Genomic DNA, 22,556 nt, shown 5'->3' with positions numbered 1-22,556 from the left:
TCTTGCCCAAAGTATAAGGCACAGCCCAGAGAACCTGCAGAGAAAACTCATTTCGGCCGCTTGACCCAAACCTCATGAATACAGCTGAGAGTAGGAACACAGATCAACCAGTAAATCTAGAGCTTTACCTTTTGACTCAGCTCTATCTTCACGATGACAGACCGGTACAGTGCCTTCTTTACAGCAGACACTGCACCAATCTGCCTATCGATCACCTGCTCCAAATTTCCCTCAGTTTTGAACAAAATCCCACAAAACTTAAACTTCTCTGACACCGGTCACCTACAGGTCACTGATCATCATCCTAGCTGCTTCACATTCGGCTGCAAACTGCTTCAGCGAAAGCTGTAGGTCACGCCCTGATGAAGACAATAGGACCACATCATCTGCAAAAAGCAGAGACACAATCCTATGGCCACCAAAAGGGACACCCTCAACTCCACAGAAGGACCAGGATTCTGTCCATAAAAGTTATAAACAGAATCAGGTCAACCTTTGCGGAGGCCAGCTCTCACCAGAAGCAAGCCCGACTTACTGCCAACAATGAAGAACAAGCTCAGACACAGGTCATACAGTGATCTAACAGGTCACTGATCCTCATCCTAGCTGCTTCACACATGGCTGCGAACTGCTCCAGTGAAGGCCGTAGGTCACGCCCTGATGAAGACAATAGGACCACATCATCTGCAAAAAGCAGAGACACAATCCTAAGGCCACCAAAACGGACACTCTCAACTCCACAGAAGGACCAGGGGATTCTGTCCATAAAAGTTATAGACAGAATCAGGTCAACCTTTGTGGAGGCCAGCTCTCACCAGAAGCAAGCCCGACTTACTGCCGGCAATGAAGACCACGCACAGACAGCGATCATACAGTGATCTAACAGGTGACCGATCCTCATCCTAGTTACTTCATACTCGGCTGCGAACTGCTCCAGTGAAGGCCGTAGATCATCCTGATGAAGACAATAGAACCACATCATCTGCGAAAAGCAGAGACACAATCCTAAGGCCACCAAAACGGACTCTCTCAACTCCACAGAAGGACCAGGGGATTCTGTCTATAAATGTTATAAACAGAATCAGGTCAACCTTTGTGGAGGCCAGCTCTCACCAGAAGCAAGCCCGACTTACTGCCGGCATTGCAGACCAAGCTCTGACACCCACCGGGAGGGCCTAGCGTACCTCCCACAGGGTTCCCAGTGGGACACAGTCGGCCGCCTCTTCCAAGTCCACAAAGCAGATGTAGACTGGCTGAGCGAACTTCCATGCACCCTCCAAGAGCCTGCTGTGGGTGTAGAGCTGGTCCAGTATTCCATGACCAGGATGAAGATCTCAATCCGAAGTTCCCTCCTCCTGAGATGCCAGAATCGTCTTGAAGCCATAGGGAAGTTGTTCTCCATGAAATCTTCAAACTCCTCCATGCCAGAGTTTCTGCCCCAGCGACCACCTAAGCCGCATGCCTACATAACTACAATTTAGTTGCAGTTATAATAAAATGCAGGCACAAGTAGTCCAGATAGGCAAAATATGCATAAATGAAATGGATGTTTACACGTTTGAAATGTCAAAGCCCTGTTTTGTACCCTAATGTTTTCTTCTGCTCCTAATTTTTACCCATTAACAAATGTTTGTTAATGGATTGTTTTCTACCCACAAAGGTGTTTGTGGGTAGAAACAAACACGTGATCAAGAAATTAGCTTAAGAGAAATCAAAGAAGCTTTAGAAAAACTAAAATTCAGAAATCTTACCTGAGTCCATACTTACCTTAAATCCATTCTGATTAAGCGATCTCTCCATGGATTCGGACGTTGTAGAGGCAGGTGTACTCTGGATGGCCCCAGTTATTGTTTATCTGAAGCTTTATAGAGCTGAAGGCCACTTTTTCGTGGCTCTGCAATGATAAAATTATGTATTAGTTTAATATAATACAGTAGAACTTAAAGGGAGTTTATTAGAGGCAAAATATTTTGAGATTGCAAAGCCTTGCAAGAGCACCACCAACATTGCTTCAATGTTTTCCCATTTTGTCATACAACCACAAATGTTCATGTTTTAATTGGTATTTTATGTAATAGACCAACACAAAGAAGCACATAATTGTGAAGTGGAAGGTGATGAGAGTGGTTGGTCTTAATTAGTAGATGGAAATAGCTATGAATACAGATCGGTCCTGAAGAAAACCTGCAGAAGACTTAAAGTGAAACTCACCCTCAAATCAATTTTATTTTGCTGACAAACTGTCTAAATATGTTATTTGGCATTCTATCTAAATAGATAGAATGTTCAGTGCAAAAGGACATTTTTGTGCAAATCTTTCAGCTAGGCATTAATTTTACTAAAATCATCTCACTACTGGTGCCATGGTCATCGGTCAATCGGTTCTTAGGGAATTTAATTTTTTCTGTTGGTTGCAGCAGTTGGTCTTGGTACAATTTTCTCATTAAGGTAACCAAAACACAGCGCCAACTAAAACTGGTGGCACTCAGAAACTGTTGCGAGCGTTGCCATGGGAATTGGTAAGCATTAATCGATAGCATTATTCAGTTTTATAAATGTGTGATTTGTTTGTAATGTAAACACAGAATGGGATGGGTCTCCTCTGCTGTGAGTGTTGGTGAGGGGAGAATCTTATGGCAGCTAATGGAATTAGCCATTAGCCTAATGCTAATTAGCATTAGCATTAGCAGCTAATGGCTATTGCTAATTAGCATTAGCCATAAGCGGCTAATGCCATCCAAGCAGACAAGCTGCATCTGAGCAAGAGAGAGTTATCGCCATTAAAGTCTCCAACAACAGACAAAAAGACTCTCTAGATTTACCACTAATTGTTTTGAAAAAACATCTCTAGACCAGCCTGAAGAATCTATAAATATAGTGACAAAGTGGATACGTTTTCCACAGCGCTTCTTTCATCAGATTACAGTCCCACTCCCTCCCTCCACTCAGCACTCATCCCCACACTCAAAGTGTCTCTTGGCCCCGCCCACTTTGATGCTATTTTTCAACATTTTCCATGGGTGAAAGGGTATGTTACACTTTAAAAACTGGATCACAGGTTCACCTTCCACCCTAAACACAGAGCCAACAATATAATGGGAAGGTTTAGATCAAGCACCTCATAATCAAAGTCCAAACCTAAATACAAAACGGAATCTAGCAAAGTTTTAAAAATGACATTTTAGATGCTCCATTTTCAAACTGGCTGAGCGTGAGCTTTTTTTTTCTTCATGTATAATTTTCTTTTGTGTTCACAAATATGAGCTTCTTTCTGTTAACATATTTTTCCTATGAAGTCCCAATAAAATTCGATGATGTTTATAGTTTTAACATGAAAACAATTAAGGAAAGTAGCTTAAAAAAGCAACTGGATAAACATACCGGTAGCTCAAAGGTCTGAAGAGGATCTCCATCCTCCTCGTAGATAAAGGTTCCCAGGTGAGTCCATTCCTGTTCAGGCTCCCTCATTCCCTGCAAAATAAAATTAAACAAATATTCTTAGAAATATGTCTGACAGTTAGACTGTGTGTTTCTGTTTAATATTCAGATACTTGTGGCTTACATAAACAGAAAACTCCTTGGGAGCACTCCAGATGTTACCAGTCGGGGACAACATTTTAGGAATGTGTCCCAAGGTGACGTGACTGATTACGACTCTGTGGGACAGGGCGATGACTAAATGTCCCTCAGAACCTTCAAATCCCCAGCACTCTCCTGGGTGTAGGCGAGTCCTCCCCTGAAGAGAAAGAGTTCAAAGTTTGTTAAAATAATAAACAGAAGTCTTCTAAATATTACATCATATAGAAATGCCATTCTGCTTCATATTCATGTTACATTATGATTGCAGTTCAGTTCATACCTGAATAACAATATCTGGGTGGATTGATGGCCGTTCTGGGGCAAACCCAAACCCACTGCATCTCTGTATTTGGCCAGGATGTACGGCCGATGGCATCCATTGTAAAACCTTTGCGCCTGGTTTCAAACACACACAGAAAGTGAATTAAAACCATCTAGGCTTAAAACATTCAGTCAGATTTATGATAGTAATGACTTACCTTGTGATTTCAGCGCAAAGTTCGGTAATAAATCTGCCGATGGAAGAAGGTAGTCCATCTTATTCTGCAGGTCAACCAGAATATCCTTCACTTCCTGTTTCTGTCTTTCCTGATCTTCAATTCCTGGGACAGAAAACTAAACACAATTGCAGTTAGATGTTTGGTCATATCACTAAAGAGGACATTAATATATGGGTGTTGATTAACAGAAAGCTTACTGTGTTTATGGTGGGGCGTGAAGAAACCAGAGGCTCCATCATCAAAGGAGCAAGAATGCTGGTAAATCCTGACAAATGAGGAGAAATGAGATTAGTGACACTGCTTTCACACTAAAAACTTTCTACAAAACTTAGAAATATTGGTGCTTGGCTGTTTGTAGAAGAAAGTCATTTACCATAAAACAGGGCCAGAAATATGATGCTGAGGAAACAATGTTTCAGCGTGTGCATCAATAGGTCCCTATTGATGCAGCTGCTGCTGCTGCAGTTGATGTTGTTTCCTAAAGAGGTCTCTTCTTTTGCTCTGTGGTAATACCGACGGTATGTCCACTTCCTGTTCAGCCAAGGTAGAAAAAATACAAATATGTAAACGGATAAATAGATCCTAAGATTATGGGGTTAAATATGCAAAGACTTTTTTGCAAAAGTATTAATTTCCCTTGAACTTTTTCACATCTTGTTTTTAATTACCCAGGAAGTCACCATTGAGAATAAGAATCTATTATTCAAGGGAGATGTGGGTCATTATTCAACGTTATCACATTACGAACACAAACTTTGCAAAGTTTTTTGAACAGCCATTTGGCATAAGTTAGTTTGACTTTATATTCATACTAAGGTCCTTCAGGTCCTTTTACCTGTAATTTACTGCTGTAAAGTGCATATAAAAAATACTCACTTCCCCTGTATGCTTTATCATTTTAAAACTTTTTCATCAAAATATAAAAATAATGGCAACAAACAAAAAATATTTTCCCCAAAATAAGTGGTTGCATAAATATTCACACATTTTAAAAGTGACCAACTTAATTCAACAAAGGTCCAGCCAACATTGAAGGGGTTTTTTTGTAATTTTTTTTTTGTCATACAAGCCAAATTTTGTTGTACAGTTTATTTTAAAAGTAACAAAACAGTAAAACACTCAAGGGGATAAATACTTTTTATAGACACTGAACACTTGAGTTTCTCTACTGTTTCTATTTCTAACTGATTCCTAGTTAAGTGACATCAGAAGGCATTGTGATGTATGTATGGAACATACATCACAATCACAATTTAGAGGCCGTAGAATTCGAAGGCTGAAAAATATACTGCTACAGAAACTAGTCAAAAAAATAAAAATGTCTTTTTTTAATTTCTAAATAGTACACATAAGTTTGTGTTTTTTACATGAAAAAAAGTCAAAAGTTCAAAGGGGAAGAAATATTTTTGGCATGTCTTGAATTTAATATTTCTTTTGATTTGGATTACCTGATCCTGGTCTCTTTATAAGAGATTGTTGGTTTTCCATCAGCTCCATAGTATCCATTTAACACGAGTCGAACACTTCTTCTCACGATTTCTAATCCAAAACAGAGGCATGGAAAGTTGGTCAGTGACTTTGTCACAAAGCATATCAAATACAAGACAAAATCACATAACTTTTTATCAGTTTCAGTGTCCTAAAACCATTCATGAAATTTTAAACTGTCATTTATTTTAACTTTATTCCCATGCAAGTCAAACCATTATTTCTGAAAATTATCACAGTCATTGATCTTCAAATAAAATAACTTTAAACAGCTTTTAAATTTTTCCAGATTTGTTTCTTGTCACCATTATCAAACGTGCAAAGAAAAAAAAAATTATATACATATATATTTCCTATCTTTGCATACGACTGAAAACAAACAGTTCCGTCTTAAATTTAAATTGAACTTTAAACAACTTTTATACAACATAACAACAAACAACTTTTTAAAATTATACAAACTTATTTTCATTTATTTAATGTTTAGAGCCAAACCAGTCACGGTGTTATTTCTGACAATTGTCAGAGTCAGTGATCTTCACATTTTCACATGAAATCACTTTGAACAAAAACGTTTAAGTCAACAATTGGGGCCAATTTTTCCAGATTTCTTTCTTCTCATTATTATCAAACATGCAAAAAAACAACAGTCCTGATATCTTCAATCTTTACATAAAACAAGAAACAAAACTATTCCATCTTAAACTGAAAAAACTTTTTTCTAGCCAACAATCTTCAGTAACAAATCACAAATAATTCTGTCAAACCAATTTTTATATCCTTCCAAAATTGTGATTTAGTTATTCTTGATAAATATTCAAAGAAAAACTTACGTTTCATCCTTGTATTTTTACTGTATTTCAGTTGAAATGAAGTAAAACTCTCTTGAACTCTTGAACGTCTCTCTTCTCCGAAGTCCGCAAGCACAAATGAGAAAATTCAGTAAAACATTTCTCCTTTAATGACAAAATTCCAAGACGCTTGTGATGTAAGTTTCAAACATTCACAAGTTCCATAGGTGTGATGTCAGCTTCAGCAAACACAATGGAATTTTAGTGTTGATTTAACATAATGCAGCTTTAAATACATAAAATGACTAAAATCCTGTTTAGTTAATAAGTTTATTAATTTGTATGTGCAAACATATGTGGCAACTAGTAAATATTTAAATTACAGTAGTACTTTATATTTAGTGCAGTTCAAGTAGTACCCTGAACTTCTAATTATTAAAACGTAGGTCCAAAGATACTGTAACAGTTAATTTGTACTTCAACAATGGGCCTCTAAATAAAAACTACTGAACGTGATAAGTATAACACAATAAAGACCTGTTATTAAAATGTACTTCAAAGTGAAGTACAGTTGCTATGGGACAAATAATCTGCGAAAAGATCAATCTCCTCAATCTCTTCCCTAAACTGCTATAGCTGGCTAAAGTAATGCACCGTTCTGACCAAAAACAATCAATCAGAACTATGAGGAGGGTCTTAGTGCTGTCAATCAATATCATTCACTCACTGCTAAATGCCCTCTCCTAAATGTCTCCATATTCGTAACTGACTTCATGGACAGTAATGGTGTTTTGTTAAATTAGAGATTTTACCAACAAATTTAATCTGAACTGTACTTGTAATGGATATCTATAAGTATGCAAAGCTATTCCTGTAGATCTTATTCATCTTATCCAAAACACCTTAAAATATTCAAATGTTACTTCACGCATTGCATCATGGGAACAAGAACATTCACGAAGCGCGAAATCTAGTTGTCCAGACATTCAAAGGTCTATCTGCTCCGACTCTGGAATGTACATCGTCGACGTGGCTTGGATTTAGAAGTTGGAGAAATCACTTTTGGCACCTCTTGGGTAACGTAAAATAAACCAATAAACCATTTTAAAAACATAAATATGGTTTATAGCAGTATTAGTAGTTAATAGTTACTTAACGACTTTTTGAAAATTGGCGCTCACCTAGTATGTTCTTGTAAATTACGGTATTATTTTGATGTAGCATTCGTTTTTATTAAAAAACGTCTTTACTTATGATTTGTAAGTGCTGTGCTTATTTGTGTAATATAAAAGTAAGACGACGTTATTTGCTAGACAACGGTGACCGCTTTCCTTTTTTTTTCCACTCCAAGTGCAGCGCCCATTTATGCGTTTATCTCGAGGAACTTGCTAGCTGGATTTATTCCACCATCTAAATAAGACTAAATTTCACGTAGCTTCCAAAAATATTTGTATGTATAAAAGTCATCAGCGGCTGTGAGTTTACTTGATCTGGCTTTCGGCAGTATAATATGTGATGCGTCTTTTTTATTTTAATCTAATTGCTGATGAAGGGCGCATAAAGTTAGCAGTTCATGACGTCACGCTGCTAGTTTCAATTATGCTGATTCGTGAATGTCAGGCTGTAATTTTCTAAATTGTTAAACACGGTTTGATGTCCCGGATGTTAGATGCAGGTGGGTTTTTTTAAACTTCGACAGGCTAGTTTTCATACCCAGACTCAGGCTCTGCTCTCCTCGTTCTGTTTGTTTTTTACTTGAACAGGGCTGCATCTTTTTCAGCCAGTGGTAAATATGTGGTGAGGTCAGACAGAATTGTGCACAGAAATATGGTGATTTATAAACTGTTACAGTAGATAAGAAGCTTCTTTGCCATTTACAAACTGATGACAAACAGATATAGGGACAATTAAGTTACATTTTTGTGAATTAAAACAAGCGAATGAAACTGACATGTATAAAGCATTTTGTTTGGCACTTAATTTGAAGTTTTCACAGATATGCCTTTTTGCATCCTCATGCTTTTTTTGTTACCTGTAGCCCAGTTTATAAACTGTCATAATTTACCACAACAAAGCCGAGTTTTCATTATGTATGTGTGTAATATTTGCACCCACTTTATGTGGGTTACACAGGCACCTGCACATTCCTTTGCATAATCAGATTTAATGACCTCAGTCGTAACATTTCTAAGTTTTGTAGAAAGTTTTAAGTCTGAAAACAGTGTCACTAATCTTGTCATCTTCTTCTCATTTCTCCTTATTTGTCTGGATTTACCAGCATCCTTGCTCCTCTGATGATGGAACCTCTGGTTTCTTCACCCCCCCACCATAAACACAGTAAGCTTTTTATTAATAATAACCCATATTTGAATGTCCTCTTTAGTGATATGACCAAACTGCTAACTTCAATTGTGTTTAGGTTTCGGTCCCAGGATGGGAAGATGAAGGAAGACAAAAACAGGAAGTGAAGGATGTGCATCCTGCAGAACGAGATGAACTGAAATCAAAAGGTAAATCATTACCGTCATCCACCCAGTCATTGGCATTCAGGTATGAACTGAACTGAAAATGAAGCAGAATGGTATTTCTATATGATGTAATATTTAGAAGACTTTTGTTTATTATTTTAACATCCCACTCAAACTTTGAACTCTTTTTCTTCAGGGCAGGACTCACCTACACCCAGGAGAGTGCTGGGCCTTTGAAGGTTCTCAGGGACATTTAGTCATCTCCCGGTTCCACAGAGGTGCTATCAGTCACGTCACCTTGGGACACATTCCTAAAATGTTGTCCCCGACTGGTAACACCTGGAGTGCTCCCAAGGAGTTTTCTGTTTATGTAAGCCACAAGTATCTGAATATTAAACAGAAAGATGTTTAGATATGTTTTTTGGTTAAGTTACTTGCTGCAGCTTTAAGCAAATGTTCGGTGTGAGAGTTCACTGCTGGGTGGAGGTTGAGTGGCGCTTCATCTGTGAAATATTATTACCAGTAGCATGTAGCGGCTTTCCAAGAGAGAGATCAGAACCAGCGTCTTACTCCTCCAGCTCAAAGACTTGAATTATTTTTCGGTTTATTTGTTTAGCTTTCTGACAGTCATGCTAATCCGGGTGAGTTTTGGTAGTTGAGCGCTGCTTTACCTGTTATCTGGCCGTTCCGGATGTCGTTTTGTTCCTGCATTAAGCCTCCATGTAGCCGAACTCCATCAAGTGCTTGTTTTATAAATGCCATATTACCTTGGTTGTGCTGATGCATTTTGACGTGCTTCTCTCCCGAGGTAATTTTCTGCCGCGACACGCAAAGTGTTAAAGTTCCACACAACAGGATTTGTCGCTGCGCAGTGTGAAGAAAAGAAGAGATCAGTTGCACACGCAGGCTGAGAAGTGAGATAAATGTGATTGTTAACAAGAGACAGTAATCGGCGATCACTGACCATACACTTTACCACGGAAATCTGCCATTATGATCAGTGGCCGATTCATCGGCACACCTCTAATATTAAGTGTTTCAGATGTTTGTCTATGTGCCGTTTGATACGTGTATCAAAATGAAATATTCTTTTCTGAGGATGTCCATACTTCTGAAGATATTGTCTTCTAAACTTTGCGACAGGGTTTTCTTCCAACACAGACTTCCCCTTCCTCTGAAGGGGGGTTTGTACATTTATATTAAGAAAAATATTTGTGTGTCTGTGTAAAATATATGCTTCCGTATGTGCTGTGTATTTTTTGTTATTTATTTTTTATTGTTTTATGCAGGTGGCTCTTCACAGAGGAGAGCCCACAGCTCCAGGTTTGGATGCAGCTTCCCAGAATCTCCCAGTGATTTGTTTCCTCCTCCTGACATCGTTTTCTTCACTCTCATCTTGTATATACATAAATTATAGAAATCATTTTTAATAATTACCTAAACATAATGTAAAAAAGTTATTGTCTGTTATTGTAATAAATATTTTTTATGAACATATTTTATTCATGTTTGTTTTGTCAGACATGAGTTCACAAGCTGATAACAGAAAATAAGTTTGGTAAGTGTCTAGTAAGTATTTTAAATAAATCATCTAGTTATAAAGCACCAACTGACTAGATACAGGTAAATAAAGACTTCTTAATAACATAATGTGGGGCTTTCATATTCATGTTTAAAAGTTTTCACAGTGGACTGTGAAATCTGGACCATCAAAGTATTATTCCCAAAACAACTTCTTGTATGTTTATTTTCTCACAAAAAGTAAATATTGTACTTGCAAAATCTGACATACTTCAATGAAAACAAAATTTATTTGGAATTTGATTAAATATTCTGTTGAGATGACAGTACATGGTTTACTCTGAGTTACCCTCTTTCAGCATGGGTGAAGCCAACAGCCTCAAGCTCACCAAACAAAAGGAACGCTGCCTTCAACTCTAAAAATGCCAAGAGAAAAGGCCAAATAGAAGATATACACAGATGTATAGTTTTACCTTCCCATAGGGGCCTTCATGAGTAACGGTCATCTTACACATACCTCCTGGTTATGTTTAATAGGTCTATCAAACAGTTCTGGAATGGTCTGTAGTGCCTGTTCACAGTTGAGTCAAATAAACATGCAAGGTCTGGATGAAGCAAACTGAACTCTTCTGCCCTCTTATCTTCCTCTGAATGAAAAGGATCACTGACAAATATAGAGTGTCTAGTCCACAGATGTTAAACTCCAGTCCTCAAGGTGTGGTGTCCTGCAGTTTTTAGATGTGCCACAGATACAAAATACTGGAATGAAATGGCTTAATTACCTCCTCCTTGTGTAGATCAGTTCTAGAGAGCCTTAATGACCTAATTATTCTATCCAGGTGTGGTGCAGCAGAGGCAAATCTAAAAGGTGCAGGACTCTGGAGTTCGACACCCCTGGTCTAGTCAATGTCCTGTTTCCTGCTTGTACAAATCAGCAGCCACACAGGATTCAGGTAGTAGGTCTCCTGGGATTCTTACCATGCAACCACATTGTGCCAGATTGTTGGGGACGCCTTTCCCGATAATAATAATGATAAAAAAAAACAGTCAAAAACTTATTCCAGGTACTAAAAATCTTTGCATAGATGAAGAGCAATAACACATTTGTGATATTTCAGTGAACATACTTTTTATGGAAAAAAAACCTTTAAATGTCAAAGTGAATCTGCTGGGTATGCAGCTATTAACCCACTGAAGTTCATAATGAACCTTCCTAATATATTATGACCAGGGTGTAAATATAGAAAATCTATGCACTATTTACTGGACTGTAATTCTAAATTTACAAGTAATTACCGTATATTTTGTCTTTAATTTACACAACTATTCCAGTTATTTGTAACTGTGTATGTCTGGATATTTGTTATGACAACAGATCCAATATATGTGTCATTCCTTAGACACTGGAAGTAAAGAATGCGTGCAAACCGTGAAGTTTAACAAAAAATCTTTATCTGTAAAAATATAGTGAAAATGCAAATACAAAAATGACGATACATCAGTTTTCAATTCTTCTTTTTCCTTTTCCAAAACATCAGCTTACACGGAAAACACACCTTAAGCGGTCAAAAACTGCATTGCTCCGTGTCTAGGTAATCCGTCAATATCTAATACGATATATAGCTTGACAGGAAGCATACCTTTCAAAATAAAACTAAATTTCACACTAAAAATAGTCTGAACAAATATCAGTCTTCTTACTCAATATTCTAAAATAATAAAAAAAAAAACATCCTAAAAATAACTTAAATATTTCCTATTTATGGCTCTAATATTCCGGCCCCTAATCGTATAGGCAGGATGCATAACAATTACACTTCAAAAAGAGCCATATAGTTATTAACCTAACAAAAAATCCAGGTTTTGCCTTTGAGTTAACTAGCAGTCTTTTCTTAACTCATTCTGCTTCCTGTAATAAACAATAAACAGAGTTTATTTATAGGTCTATCTAACAAACTAGACTTGGTTTGAACTTGAACCCGTCGCACAATTCCTCTGGAGTCCGGGAAGGTCTTTTGGATTCTTCCAGTCAACCAAGCGTTTCTTGGAGCGGAACTGTCAACAATGAGTACAAGATCTCCAGCGACAAAATTCCTCCTTTGCGCCCGCCATTTCTGTTGCTCTTGTAGTAATGGAAGATATTCCTTTGTCCATCTTGACCAAAACAAGTTGGCCATGTATTGTGTCTGTCTCCATCTTCGACGCGAGTATGTATCATTACTGTCAAACAAGCCTGGAGGAAGGATCGGCTGTTTCTTCAACAACAGAAGACGATTTGGGGTCAAAACCTCCAGGTCATGTGGATCAACTGATGTAGCAGTCAAAGGACGATCATTTATGATTGCTTCCACTTCACATAATAGTGTGTGAAGACCATCATCATCTAATGTTTGTTGCCTCAAAACAGAGTTCAACACCTTCCTGACAGTACGAATCTGCCTTTCCCATATTCCACCTTGATGAGAGGCAGTTGGTGTATTAAAGGTCCACGCGATACCTTTTGGCATCAGCTCTTCTCTTATTTTAGAATGATCAAGCTCAGCTATGGCTTCTCTAAGCTCCTTTTCTGCACCAATAAAATTAGTGCCATTATCTGAGTGCAGGGTAGAAACTTGACCTCTTCTACATATAAATCTTCTGATGGCATTTATGCATGATGAGGTATCCAGAGAGTGAGCAACCTCTATGTGGACTGCTCTCAGTGCAAAGCATGTAAACAGTACACCATAGCGCTTCACCATGCTGCGTCCCCTTTTTACACCAAAAGGTCCAAAATAGTCCACTCCCACATGTGTGAACGGACGCTTGTCTGGGAGTACACGCTCCTCCAACAAGTCTGCCATTTTCTGGACTGCAGGCTTCGCATGTATTTTTCTGCATGTAAAGCATTTTGATATTACCGTACGGGCTGCTCTGTTCAGTCCTGGTATCCAATACTGCTGTCTGACCTTTGCAATCAGCTGGTTCCTTCCGCAGTGACCATTTTGTCGGTGAACCTGTTGCAGAATTAGCCTAGCAATGTGATGTTCCTTGTGCAACACAGTTGGGCATCTTGCTTCCTCTGGCATGGCTGATTTGTTCAATCGACCTCCTACTTTAAAGATGCCATCGTGCAGAAAAGGATCTAATTTGGAAAGCTGATTTGACCTCCTTACATGGGAATCCTTACCTAAGAGCGAAGACAACTCTTCAGGATACATCTCTCTCTTTGACTGTGATGTACTAGCACCACTTTTGCTTCTTCCAAGTCCTGCACAGACAAAGGTTTTTCTTTCACTGACTTTCTCAGTCCCATCATTTCTTCATGCACTTTCTGGGACTGCTTTAATGATTTTGTCTCTTTCAGGACAGCAACCTCTTTACATTTTTTCTCAACAAGATAGTGAAGCAGGTCTTTCATGCGTAGCATCCATGCAACAGCTTTTTTCAGTTTGTGCCAGTCAGAGTAGTATTCCATCAGTTTTTTGTTCAACTTTCCGTCAGGCCACCATAGAAAATGCAAGAAATCAGAGTCCTTTGACGGCACTCTGACTTGGTAAAACATTGCCTCTATATCGGCCATCAGTGCAATCTTCTCCTCTCTAAACCTTGTTAATACTCCAATCAAAGTATTTGTGAGGTCTGAGCCTTGGAGTAACTGGTTGTTCAGTGAAACTCCCTGATATGTCGCAGTCAAAAACAACTCTGATTTTCTTCTTTTTTGGATGATACACCCCATGATGTGGGATGTACCACACCTCTCCGTTGTTGCACTGACTGTCTGCAGGCACCTTTTCAGCATAACCCTTTGCTATCATGTCAGACATGAAAGCTTTATAGTCAGCATGAAACTCAGGGTTCTTTATGAGCAGAATCTGTGTATCCACACATCTCCTGGCTTACAGCTCTAGTGGTCTGAGTTTCAGACGTGGTGTTTTTTTCTTTTTTAGGTGATGTCTTTTCATCTCTTTGTACATGTAGGATGCTTGGATGTTTTCGCAAACATAACTGACATGTCAGTCTTCTTGAACAGTTTTTACTCATATGACCTTGAACAAGGCATCCAAAACACAAACCTTTGGACTTCAAATATTCAATTTTTTCTTTGTGTGCTTGCTCCTGGAATTTTTCACAATTGTCAAAACTGTGATTCTTGTCTCAGTACAAACAGTTATTTTGAGATGCTTTGCCATTATCAGTCTTTGTGATTTGGTTTGGCTGTGAAAATTTCTGTTTTTCTGTGTCAACACTTGTAGCAAAACTGCTACTTCTCGGTGTATTTTCCTTTGCTTTCCTCACAAAACAACCTTTTTCTTTTTGGTTTGTAGGTAGACTGATTTCCTGGAGATCACCAAACAATGGATCTGAGATTATCTTTGTTTGTCTGTCAATGTAAATCTACCAGATCTGTGAACTTCACTCTTCTTCCTCTGGCCTCCTGCATTTCAAATGCCACATTACGCCATCGCTCCCTCATCTTATATGGCAATTTGGACAGAATGACTCTCATGTTTGTTGGGTTGTCCGTTTCTTCCATGTAATCAACATTTTGCATCGTATTTTGGCTACCAATCAGGAAGAGAGAATAAGCGTTTAAGCCCTTAACATCATCCGTCTTTATTTGTGGCCATTTTAAAGCCTTTTTGATGTAAGCCATGGCTATTTTTAAATTATCGCTATATTGTTTATGAAGCAGTTGTCTAGCTTCTCTGTAGCCTTTCTCTGGGGTCATGTGTTCACAGCTTCTCACCAGATCTTGTGGCTCTCCACGTGTATACTGCTCCAGAAAGAAGAGTTTATCTTTCTCATTTTCTGTCTTATTGTCAATAGCATTGTCAAATGCTCTGAGAAAAGATCTACATGTGAGTGGATCACCTGAGAACACAGGAATGTCTCTCTTGGGCAGCAGTGACAGGCTTTGCTGCTTGACCAACATTTCAGTGATCAGGTTCTGATGATGCATCACTTCATAAATCTTGTCACCTGTACATGTGGGATCCTGAGGACCTGTAGGTGGGGCTTTATCCGAGTGATCCTGATGACACAAATATGCCTGAAATGAATGCTTTGTGATACTAGCAGACACATCAGAAATCACATGATATTCCTTCTCTTCATTTGCTGTCATTGGAGCATGGACTTCATGTGCAGGTTGGGATCTTGGAAGACTTGACCGAGGTCCTTCCAGTCTGTATTTCACATAATCATTCATGGCATCTCGGGAATCTTCATGGTTCTGGAAGACCTTGAGCTTAGCGGTAGAGGCTGCTATTGCAGTTTCGATCTCTAGCTCCTCCAACTCAGCCTTTAGCTTTGCTTCCTGTAGTTGTATTTCCTTTTTAGAGATTCAGCTTGTGCTAGAAGGGCTGCTCTTTTAGCCTCCTCTTTCATGCGAGCCAATGAACTAGTGTTTGACACAACAGAAGAACCTTCAGTGCTGGATCTCAATCTGCTCTTACTTCTTTGACGATAAAGATCAGCTATCACAGAAACACTGTCATATGGAGTAACCTCCTCTTCTTCTTGAACATGTATTTTACGTTATTGAATCCAACTTTCTGTTTCGTGCAAAAACTGCTGAATAGTAGCTGCCTTTGGCTCATACCAGTCACACTGATCTGTGTTAGCTTCATCTTGAGCTAACATCTGTGCAACGTTGTTGTTTAGCAACATGAACTCTTCATGCAGCTTGTAAAAACCTTGAAGTGTTTCTGATTCCACTTTATCAACAGGCTCTTCATTATTTTTCATGCTGTCTATTTCCTTCATTTTAGCCGTAATTTGAGCCATTTTTGCCCTTCTTTGTCCGATAAGCCTGTGGAATTTATCCTCGAGTGCCTGTTGTGTGTATTTTGGCTCCCTCTTGTGGTCACCCGCCTGCATTGCGTCGGATGCGGCAACAAACGATGGTTTCTCCTCCATGTTTTAGTCTCAACAATGTCCAATAATATTTATGTATATATGGTCCATAAACGTAAAAAATCTTCTCCAACTCTAATGTCTTCTTGCAAACGACTTATGCAGTGTAAATGAGAGCTCCCTCAGTTAGCATAGTTAGCTTCGCCATTAGCATGTTAGCAGGTCAGCTACTCACAGCAATCCAAATCTTGAGAATGGCTCTTAACTTCGTGTCTTGTCAAAGCTTCCTCCGTTTCGTTTCTTTCTTTCTGGAACGTACCTTTATCCTCTTGGAGAAAGTTTTTGACTAATGTCATGACAACTGATCCAATATATGGGTCATTTCTTAGACACTGGAAGTAAAGGACGCGTGCAAACTGTGAAGTTTAACAAAAAAATCTTTATCTGTAAAAAAAAATATAGCGAAAAATGCAAATACAAAAATGACGATACGTGAGTTTTCAATTCTTCTTTTTCCTTTTCTAAAACATCAGCTTACACGGAAAACACAGTTTACACGAAAAACAGTCAAAAACAGTATTGCTCCGTGTCTAGGTAATCCGTCAATATCTAATACACTATATAGCTTGACAGGAAGCAAACCTTTCAAAATAAAACTAAATTTCACACTAAAAATTGTCTGAACAAATATCAGTCTTCTTACTAAATATACTAAAATAGAAAACAAACCATTATAAAAATAACTTAAATATTTCCTATTTATGGCTCTAACATTATATATATGTATGTTAAAGTAACATGTCTATTTTAAATAATTCCTTTTGTGTATGTAACGTCCACATTAGTAACTCTGTGTTATTTATCTACATTTATGTGCTACAAACTATAACATCTGATTACTTAAACCCAGGGAACAGAAGAAGAACGTGGCTGACATGATGGTGAACGATGAGGAGAACCGTCAGAACAACAACTGGATCTCCTTTAAGAGGAAGCATCTACCTGCACTGAGATGGCAGAGCTCTATGAAGAGTTGAGGCAGACAGAAGAAGAAAAATAAATGCTGTTGTGCCCTCAATGAACAAAGTCTCTTTTTGTGATACTCACTCCACACATTATTGTAGATATTGTAGTTTATATGGCATCAAGGTCCTAATAAAGTCCTCCCAAAATGTCAGGAGCTTTAGACAGAGTGAAAATAACATTATATTATATAAATGTCATTGACACATTATTAATACATTATTCAGCAAGCCAAACATTTTGACATTATTATTAGGGTTGCTATTGGCAAGAAACCGAAATACAAGTCATGTTTGTTTGTTTCTACTTAGTACGACATCATACTATCCACTCACTGTCCAACTGTCTTCCTGGAGAATCATCAATGTAAGAAAGTGAGAAAATGTGTCCAAACCTTAAATAAGCCTTGAGTTTAAACTTTTAAGCTCCCGATAAATTCTCAGTGACCAAAATGTGAAAACATGGAAGGTTTGATTAAAACTAGAACCAGTCAGATCAGAAGGAACAGAGCTCTATTTCTTCTCAGTATAATTTGAATATCAGATGAATCATAATTAAACGCATTGAGAAGTTAAAAATAACAGATTGTCAATGCACTTCAACTCTGTAAGAACATCAGCCACATTTTTTAAATTAGAAATGTTTCATCAGCCCATTGGGCTCATGTAATCCCTGCTCCAGAAAGGTGAAGGTCTCTGGACATCCTGAAGGTAAACATCGACTATTATAAATTAAATTCTACACCCTGACTAACATTAGCCCATGTATATTCGGCACTATTACAATTTTTATAGTAGTTTAATATAAAAATCATCGAGAGCTCACCTGCACCGTCTGAGCCACCTGCTTTCCTCCTGCTGCGAGGTGGAGATCAGCTGTCATCCTCACCACATCGCAGCATTCCTCCCACCGCGCATTTTCTCGAAGTCTCAGAAAAATCACAATCAGGCTATAAAAAATTAGCTAAGCTATCTCTCTTCTTCTTTTGTATCAGAAAAACAACTCGCATTAGGTCGTATAGTAATGAAGCACAGCACATGGCGCCTGGATGCAGGGCGCTATACTCCCCCACCGCTAGGAGGCGGCACCCTGCTACAGAGCCGAGTCGGTTGGTGGAAAAGCGGTCACTCCGAAATAGAGCGAGCCGAGCCGAGCCGATCCGAGACGAGCCGCAGAAGTAGAGCCGGTGGAAAAGGGACATAACATTAGCTGTGTCCTTACAAATGTGACATTTTGAATGTCAACGTTGTATTACAAGTGTCATGATTTCCCAATGACACTTTATGATAACAGTCATAATTATTCACAAAGACTTACTCATGTTCATGACAGGTGTTATGTCATGGTTATTACGGTGTCATGACATCTTATTCACAGCCCGTCAAAATAAAGTGTTAGCCAGTTTTGTTTGCGTCGAAAGACCTGCCTACCGGAAGTACTATAGCAAGCCGTTTTAACATAATTTCGCTTTTACCACCCTTATATTCAAGATATCTCTAATATAAGATATAAGATATCTCTAATTACATTCTGACAAGTCGAAATAACGTCAGATTTACCATTGAGTTGTAAGGACACTTCAATTCAAGAAATCTAGAATGAATTACTGACTATCTGAAATACACATTTCAGATATCTACAATGAAATTATGAATAGTTATGAAGTAAATTCGAGATATCTCAATTTTAGTTTTGACTAGTGAAAATTAAACTAGATATCTTAAAAGGAAATAATAATTAGACAAAACTAAATTAAAGATATCTTAAATTGGCATTGTGACTAATCAGAATGACATTACTGATACCTTGAATATGTATTCTGTAAAGTCTAAACGTCCCTGACTTGTGTAGCACTTTGAAAGTTTAATAAAACAAAGAAAAATAGAGAAAATGAAAAAGGATTTTTAAAAATGCATCACTTTCATGTTGAAAATGGATTGACAATAGCAATTTTAGCTTTTCAAAGCTGATTTTAAGTGCATTCAGTTTGTCGGAAATGATTAAACAGGACATTTTTTTGTGGATATCAGAAGCAGTCTTATATTTTATGTTTTGCTATCTCTGCATTTCCAACATTGCCGAGCTCTTTCTACGTTGTGGCATTTACTGACAATTTTGTGCAGGAAACATAAAAGTCTGCAGGCAACTGTTTAGACAGCACAAAGGGGCTTACACATCATTCTTATTTCAGATATCTAAAATTGTAATTTTGGGCTGCAAAGTGGCGCAGTTGGCAGAACTGTTGCCTTGCAGCAAGAAGGTCCTGGGTTCGATTCCCGGCCCGGGGACTTTCTGCATGGAGTTTGCATATTCTCCCTGTGCATGCGTGGGTTCTCTCCGGGCACTCTGGCTTCCTCCCACAGTCCAAAAACATGACTGTCAGGTTAATTGGTCTCTCTAAATTCTCCCTAGGTGTGAGTGTGTGTGTGAAAGGTTGTGTGTCCTGTATGTCTCTGTGTTGCACTGCAACAGACTGGCGACCTGTCCAGGTGAACCCGCCTCTCGCCCGGAATGTAGCTGGAGATGGGCACCAGCAACCCTCCCGACCCCGTTAGGGACGAAGGGTGAACAGAAAATGGATGGATGGATGGATGAAAATTGTAATTTTGACTAGTGATAAATACATTCAAGATATCTTAAATCATAATTACACATATGTGTCCTGTTTAAAGAGAGATCCAGTGACGTTATTAGAGATATCTTGAAAGAAATCTTGACTGTCAAAATGTAATTGAAACTATCTTGTATTATTTATTATTCTTACTAGTCAGAATGTAAATGCAGATATCTTAAATTACCATCCGGGATTGTAAAAATGTAGTTTTGTCTAGTCAAAATGCATTTTTAGACATCTAGAATGTAAATACGGAAAGTCAGCCGAAACCGAATTTATGTTAAAATGGCTTTCCAAAGGGCCGGGCCGTCTGCTGTCTACAGGAAGTTCCGCCCACCGGATGTGACATCACAGGTCCCGTGAAGAACTTGTACATTACGTCCCAGGAAGTCCCACGTACCGGATGTGACGTCACAAGTCGCTAACGGAATAGCTTTTATTGTCACCAAAAGTCCCGCCAACCGGATGTGACGTCACAGGTCCCGTGAAGAACTTATGCATCCCTTCCCAAGAAGTCCCACCTACCGGATGTGACGTCACACATATGCTAACGGAATAGCTTTTGTTGTCTCCAGAAGTCCCGCCTACCTGATGTGACGTCATATGGCTTTTTATTATTATTTTAATGCAAATTTGTTAAACCTGGAAATGAAAACAGAAATAAACAATAATCTGCCTCAATAATGTTTCATTTTAAAAACTAAAAATTTTTTCTATGCTGGGTCGCATGATTTTTTTGCTTTATGTTTTTTTTGATTGAAAATTGTGGGATATACAAAAACACTGGTTGTTAACCAGCAAACAGCAGATTTTCAGACAAACAAAGCACCAGGGGTGACTTAAAACATACATAGAGGTTACCGAGTAGAAGGGTCATGAATTTCAAACTTGTCAAAAATATTCTTATAAACAGATTTCTTGTTGGGGATTTTGGATTCCACGACTGATAACAGGTATGTGTTATATTTCTGGGAGATTATCATTTTTGAAGGAAATAAGACAGACTTGCAAAAATTCATTTTCAAACTTGATGAAAATTCTTGGATACAAGAAACTACTTTATGTTTTTCATTTTCATTGGAAAGAAACATTGCTGTGTCATGAGCCAGTTGTGATCATTTAAATTATCTTCCCTATGGTCTGATTTACTGGTATTGACATTTTTAGATATGACCTAACATGTATCAGTGAAATACGTCTTGAATTCGCTTGTTAAACCATCATTCCCAAGAAATGTATTTTGCTTCATACCACAAATAGCTTCTTTGATTTCTTTTAGGCTAATTTCTTGATCACAAAATGTCTTAAAGGAATGGTCAAACCCATGGGGATCCTCATTTTGGTCCTTAAGAAATAAAGTCAAGCTTGAATTATTTTCTGCTGAAAACTCCTTATTTATTTGGAAGGACAGAGTTTGAATCGTTCTTGGTTGACCCCATCCCTGAAGCCATCTTTGACATTACAGACCATTAGCTCTCTAATGTCTAGATAAAATAAAAATAATAATAGACAGCCATCAGGATCACTGGAGTACTCAAACCCCTCCACCACGTTAAGGTGACGATTCTCCGGAGGGGTCCTCGGCGAACCCCATCAAACTGATCATAAACCAATTTGATGACATCCCCCATCCTGAGCAAGCACATGGCGACAGGGGAGAGGAAACCTCAGTTTGATCTGAGAGAAACCTCCAGCAGAACCAGACTCAGGACGGGCAGCCGTCTGCCTCGACTGGTCAAGAAAAGATGATAGAAAAGAGACACAAACACAATGCTGGGACCTGTGGAAACACAAAACACAAAGTTAGCAACAACATTGATACATGATACCTGTGTAAGTGACAAGATACAAAATTAAACAGAAACTCAACTGTGCATGACAAGGATGTAGAGCAGCAAACCGTGGAGGCAAGGAGGCGTAGAGAGAGGGATGGCGAAGCTCCAGAACCACAGCACTGTAACCTGTAGATAGAGAATGGAAAAAACACAAACACAGGACAACAAACAACAAACATAATCCAGGCAATATCCTGGATTGTTGTAAGAGGTACAATAAATGTACCTCTTACAACCATTGTTCTCTAAAGCTAACCCTTGTTTTGGTGGAAAACTAGATCACTTGGAGAAAACTTTGAATCCAAAACATTCCAATTATATGAAAATATTAACATTCTGTTACGAATGTTCAATTTAGTTGTATCCATCCATCCATCAATCCATTTTCTTTTGCCTATCCGGGTTTGTTCGCAGGGGTAGCAGCCTAAGTAAGGAGGTGCAGACTTCTCTCTCCCCAGCCACTTGGGCTAGCTCATCCAGGGAACCCCAATGTATTCCCAGGCCAGCCAAGCAATACAGTCTCTCCAACGTGTCCTGAGTCTTCCTCCGGGACTCCTCCCGGTGAGATATGCTCAGAACAGTTCACTGGGGAGGCTTGTAGGAAGCCTGACCAAATGCCCACACCTCCTCAATTGGCTCCTCTAGACATGGAGAAGTACAGCTCTACTCTGAGTCCCTCCCGGATGACCGACCTTCTTGCCCAAAGTATAAGGCACAGCCCAGAGAACCTGCAGAGAAAACTCATTTCGGCCGCTTGACCCAAACCTCATGAATACAGCTGAGAGTAGGAACACAGATCAACCAGTAAATCTAGAGCTTTACCTTTTGACTCAGCTCTATCTTCACGATGACAGACCGGTACAGTGCCTTCTTTACAGCAGACACTGCACCAATCTGCC

General features: G+C 38.7%; 1 protein-coding gene and 1 long non-coding RNA gene across 2 annotated transcripts; one reads left to right on the top strand and one right to left on the bottom strand.

Moving 5' to 3' along the window:
• Positions 1-1,775: 1,775 nt before the first annotated feature.
• Positions 1,776-3,635, bottom strand: LOC122830126 (SUN domain-containing protein 3-like). The gene is made up of 3 exons (XM_044115231.1): positions 3,563-3,635; positions 3,382-3,471; positions 1,776-1,894 (listed from the first exon to the last, which is right to left on the bottom strand). The coding sequence occupies exons 1-3, from the start codon at positions 3,614-3,616 to the stop codon at positions 1,784-1,786; spliced, it is 255 nt and encodes an 84-aa protein (XP_043971166.1). The 5' UTR covers positions 3,617-3,635; the 3' UTR covers positions 1,776-1,783.
• A 3,723-nt stretch (positions 3,636-7,358) lies between these two features.
• LOC122829797 lies at positions 7,359-10,214 on the top strand. The gene is made up of 5 exons (XR_006370428.1): positions 7,359-7,434; positions 8,637-8,695; positions 8,778-8,868; positions 9,023-9,196; positions 10,116-10,214. It is a non-coding gene; the product is annotated as an uncharacterized LOC122829797 (long non-coding RNA).
• Positions 10,215-22,556: the final 12,342 nt, after the last annotated feature.

Source organism: Gambusia affinis, linkage group LG04, assembly GCF_019740435.1.
Source record: "Gambusia affinis linkage group LG04, SWU_Gaff_1.0, whole genome shotgun sequence".
Lineage (NCBI taxonomy): Eukaryota > Metazoa > Chordata > Actinopteri > Cyprinodontiformes > Poeciliidae > Gambusia > Gambusia affinis.
The sequence above is the reverse complement of the archived record's forward strand: the minus strand, read 5'-3'. Positions and strand labels throughout refer to the sequence as shown.

What these genes read in the sequence shown, in the direction of transcription:
- LOC122830126 (XM_044115231.1), bottom strand. Translation starts at nt 3,616, where the DNA reads ATGTTGTCCCCGACTGGTAACATCTGGAGTGCTCCCAAGGAGTTTTCT. An exon ending in CCAAGGAGTTTTCTGTTTAT is followed by an intron (nt 3,472 to 3,562) that starts GTAAGCCACAAG and finishes TTTATTTTGCAG; the next exon opens with GGAATGAGGGAGCCTGAACA. An exon ending in TTCAGACCTTTGAGCTACCG is followed by an intron (nt 1,895 to 3,381) that starts GTATGTTTATCC and finishes TTATCATTGCAG; the next exon opens with AGCCACGAAAAAGTGGCCTT.